We start from the raw sequence: 5,000 nt of genomic DNA, 5'->3' as shown, positions 1-5,000 counted from the left end.
AGCAAAGTCTTTGCACTGATGAAGGCTACTGCCGAAACGTGTTAAACTGATGTACAGTAGCAATAACAAAATGTGCATCTGAGAAAACCGTCTCGCATTTTTTTTTCAAGTCCTCCCAAAAATCATCTCCATGTGTGTGTACCATCCTTTTAAATGCCTGATAAATTGATTATTATTCCAAACGTACTAAATCAAATGATGCCATGTCTGAATGCCAAAGAACAAGAAATAGTACTTTGGACAACGATTTTCTCAAATGTATTTTTTTTTAGCACATGCTTAGCCTTTCCAAAACTAGCTCCTTCCCCCATGTTTCCTGTCACCTCTCACTGCAGTTCAAACTATCTAATAAAGCAGAATGTTTTTTTTTTTAAAGTTATAAACTGGAAAGTTAGGGCAGTTGTTCCCAAATATTTCTTTTGCACATTTCAAGGTGAGTATTGTTTGATTGGAAATTAGTGAGTGAGGAACACAGGACACAGGCTGCCTAATCTATGGCACAGCAGTTTCCAATCACTGGTGATGGTGAAGGACAGTGAGATACAGAAGGCTTAACAAATGGAATTTAGAAAGAAGAGAAAAATGTTTAAAGGTATTAATTATGGAGAGAAATGTAACTAGAAACAATACTGTAGGAAATACGACTATTGAAAGTGGACCAGTGGACCAGAGGGCATCATTATTCACCTTCTTAAAGGCCCATCCCTATTTCATCATCTATTTCACACTGACAATCTGTCCTCCATCTCCCTCTGAAGCCAGACGAAATGACAGAAGCAGCCCAGTGAGCCTGCAATTCTATCGTCTCTCTGCTAAACCCTCCTAAATCCACCTCTTCCACTGAATCACCTCCCCCCAAGGCAAAATAGCTTTATAGATCTATCAGCTGAACACCTTCTTTTGTGGCCTCTCACCTGCTGCCATGGGCTTCTGTCTGAGGCCGGGCGGGCCGGCTGGCTGGCTGGCGGTCAGCCAAGGTGCATCACTGAACACGCATCACAGAAAGGATGAGCACACGCCTCATTACACAAACCAATTTGGGGCTGCCTGACCCATTGTGACCAAATTCTCCACTCTTAGCAAAGCGGACCAGATTCGACACTATTGTACCGTGCCTTGTTTTTGTACGTTGTATTCATGTTTTAAACCGCAAGTTTGTTCATTTAACTCTGGGAGTTACAAATGGATAACGCAATATTGAGGATTTTAGTGTGTAGCCTAAAGAAAATTGCCACTACAGAGCAGTACATTTATCACTGCCTTTACGACTCTGCCTTCTCGGTTGTCTTCATCATCGCTCTGACCGGATACTCCTCATCGTTATACCAGAGGCTGGAGGTGTCATCACTCATATTTCCTTTCATCCGTTTTTCCGTCGATGCCCCTTTTATTTAATTCATCCATCTGTCCATTCAAAGCACTTTCATATAATAAATCCATTCATCTATCGATCGTGTGACCAGTCCTGCAATCCATCGCTTCTTTTACACATCTACAAATCAATCTTAGTAAGTTGTAAAATACAGTATAGTAGTATTTATATACAGTACACACAGTATATATTGACAAATTTGGCTTTAACCATCATCCTTCTCCAGTTTAGCTAATTTGCTAACTGATTGCTATTGATTAATTGCTTACTGCTAGTTTCTAAGTTAATGCTATGACATGAGCTTGAACCAGAAAGTGATCAAGCAGATTGGAGTTAATGGAATGAATATACAATATAGAGACTGGGTTGAGTTTAAGTGATAATGGTCCCTTCAGATCGCAGATGCTCTACTTCTTAACAACTTCAAACAGCTTTTAAATGAATGTCTGGTCTCAGACACCACTGATGTAAATTATTCCTTTGATCACTGGCCATCCATCTATCTGGGCCCAAGCAACTCTTCATGGGAGCCAGACAACTAAAACTGTAATGAGTGTCACTAATTGTATTGATATTTTAATAGGTATGCCTTAGCTCAGAGGTTGCCAACCTTTTCGGGCTGGACATTTTCAAAGGCTGGCGTGATCACCCAGAGCCAGACAGTGAAAATCATAATTGCTTTTATAATGTACGTACGTACGGTATGTCCTAGTATAGGCTGCTATCAGAATATTATAAGCACAGTAAGTAAGTAATAAGTCAATAATTTTATAATAAAACCTAACAAAGAATGAGACAATAATGCTATATTATGCATGATAAAGGTAAGATCAATTCTGGCTATCAGGGAAGAAAAGTGATATGCAGCCCTCATACCTACAGTACGTTGCACTGCCGATCCGACCAATGTGTCGGGGGTTTTGTCAGAGTACCGTTGTACCCGTCTGTCTTTGTCCCTTTTGGGACAAAGACAGACGGGTACAATGGAGACCTGTCATTAGTATATGTCCATACTCTGTATATTGGCAAGCCCATATATGGGCATATATATATATCTGCGGTTCTAGGCAACTGGACATCCATATATGCCCATATAGACATATCGGTCGGATTGGCGGTTCTACACAACCGCATATCCGAGTCCGCAAACCGAGTTTGAAGTCGAAGTCGGTCGGTGCCATATATGCACATGACCATACAATATGTCCATAGCGGTCGGATCTGTGGCTCTGGACAACCGGATCTCCATTATATGCCTAGGGGCATATCGGGTTAATATAGGATAATGAAAGGAATAGTTGCTGGGACGTTTAAAATACTGATGAAAGCGCATGACATGATCCTGTGTCATAAACTCATAAAAATTTTACTGCTTGGTTTTAAAATTCAAGATTAAGTAAGAAAGAGGGTGGTTTCTCAGCTAGGGGTGGGCAGACAGTGTATCCAACTTAGGCTTTGCCATTGTGTATACACAAAGCGGATTTCCGATTTAATGTTAACACATTGGGTGCCAGAGGTTTATTAAAATATTATACGTTGAGTGCCTGCATTTCTTCCATCCACTTGCGTTATATGTTTCGTGCTGCAGAAGCCCCGACGCGGAAGTGCATGTAAACAAAGCGTGCGTGCGAGACGGCGGAGGGTCCCGACTAACGCCTGGAACAATAATATTTCCAACGCGATCCTCCATTGCAGCGTGATCGCCGATCGGAAACGGCTCGTTTCCACCACATTAAAAAGAAATGGAGATATTAAGCTTTTAGTCAAGGAGATAACATTGAAAACGCCGACCGGAAGGATTTTTGACATGGAGCCTCATCCAGCCTCTTCTTCTCAGAAACTCCTTGGGTGATGTCAAAGTTTCGTTTTAGCGCCCCACGTGGGCCACTCGTATAAAAATAGAATTGGGTCAAAAACGGTCCGGACCGTTTTCGGCACTTCTCGTTTGGACCCTCAAAAACGGTCCGGACCGTTTTTGGCATTCAATGTGTTAATTTTAGAGGATTTGTCCCTTGATGATATTGCATCTTGCCTTTCTTTTCTGTAGATTTTTGAGAAACAAAAATCAAGACTGCGCTTGATCAAAGAGGTAGTAGGTAACAGAGATCATTGTAGATAATGCCCAGCTGTAAACGTTTTCACTGTGTTCACTGTGTTTCACTATTCAAGCTGTTAGAGCTATTGTTGGAGAAAGGATGTTGTTAAGTGTCTTGCTTCACTTACACAGACCCTTTCACTAAGCCAGTGTTCCTTCCCCTTCTATCTTCATAGCCTATTGATTTGTCATTTAGTGCCCATTATGTTTTGCTCCTCAGATTTCTTGGATATGAGTGAGGTCAGGGGTTAATAAGTATCCTATAATCTCTCCTTCTTCTCCTGGCTGCTCTTAACGATCCCTCTTTATTTTCTCCTCCCGATATCCCTCTCCTCCCCTTCCTCTGAAACTTTGTCTTCTCCTTCTTCTTCTTCTTTTCTCCTCTTGTTTTTTCCCTGTTATGGCTCCCATGATCACCCCCCCCCCCCTCCAGGCCCGTCTGATGGCATTGGAGGCAGAGCTTTCCCGTATCCAGGAAGCTAGTGGCCACCAGAGGAAACGCATCGCTGAGATTCTCAAGGGGCTGATGAAAGACCTGAGTGAGTTCAGCACCATCTTGGGAAACGGAGACCTGAAGTTGGTAAGTGGTAATTCAACCAGACATACCGGTATACAATATTCTATATAATAAAGTTCAAGTTGTGGTGGACGGGCGGACAGATTATGCCCAAATATGGACATGTGAGCACGTTTTTGGCAACAGTTTCTTTTTGTGTGTGACATCAAACCAGAGCTTGATGCATAATAGGTGCCGGAGGGGGGGTCATTATTACTGCGTACATTTGCTCTCTCACTATCAACTATAGGTGCCAGACAAGCTAATACACAAATTTGATTGTTGATCTTTCTATGCTGGCTATAATGTGTGAAAGGAGTTGATGCTGTGAAGTGCTGCTATGTCTAGACTGACCTGGGATCAGATTACAGCAGCGCAATATACGGGGGAAGTAGAGCTGCTCCTGCTTTAAGTTCAGTGACTTGGAGAGAGGAGAGCGCATTTTTCGATGAATTGAGTACAAAGGACCCCAATGGAAACAAGCCATAGTGCTTTCTTGGGTTTAAAATCCTCTTAACAGACCTTGTATTGAACTGTTCTTTCCTGTGCTTGTCCTTGCAAACTGTTGATAAATTATTCAATCAATCAATCAAGCAAGCATAGCGCATCAAACTATTATTAATATGGAATGAAAGTAATATGGAATCATGATCGCACAGATGTGCGATCATGGATTTTATTTTCATCGAGTTGAAAACATGCACTTTTAATGTTATTGTCTCTTATTTTTAGCTGCTACATAGCTGCTAATTAATTATGTAGGCTATATAATAGGTCAGGTCTGTAATAATGTACAAATGGAATCTCGGAACGAACCTCAGAGGTCCGTCTTAAAGAAAAGAAAAATAAATCGGGTCTACTCGGATCTCGGAACAACTTTCACAGGTCATTTAGGCTTCGGGTCTGTCATTTTGGACCTGCAAAGAGCTCTAGTATTATGTGCATTGTTTATTCTGACTTCCTTCTGCCTTCCTTAT

At 41.6% G+C, this 5,000-nt stretch overlaps 1 protein-coding gene across 1 annotated transcript in view; it reads left to right on the top strand.

Annotated features, from left to right (window-relative positions):
- Nucleotides 1–5,000, top strand: part of kif5ab (kinesin family member 5A, b) — a gene marked incomplete at both ends in the record, with an annotated part of 113,569 nt that overhangs the window by 75,753 nt on the left and 32,816 nt on the right. Inside the window, 1 exon segment of the mRNA XM_080423525.1 lies at nucleotides 3,901–4,047. Coding sequence (XP_080279651.1) covers nucleotides 3,901–4,047 — 147 coding nt within the window.

This window comes from Gymnoscopelus braueri (assembly GCF_963280865.1).
Source record: "Gymnoscopelus braueri genome assembly, chromosome: 3".
In the NCBI taxonomy this organism is placed as follows: domain Eukaryota; kingdom Metazoa; phylum Chordata; class Actinopteri; order Myctophiformes; family Myctophidae; genus Gymnoscopelus; species Gymnoscopelus braueri.
Note: the sequence above shows the minus strand (reverse complement) of the source record. Positions and strands in the feature narration are given on the sequence as shown.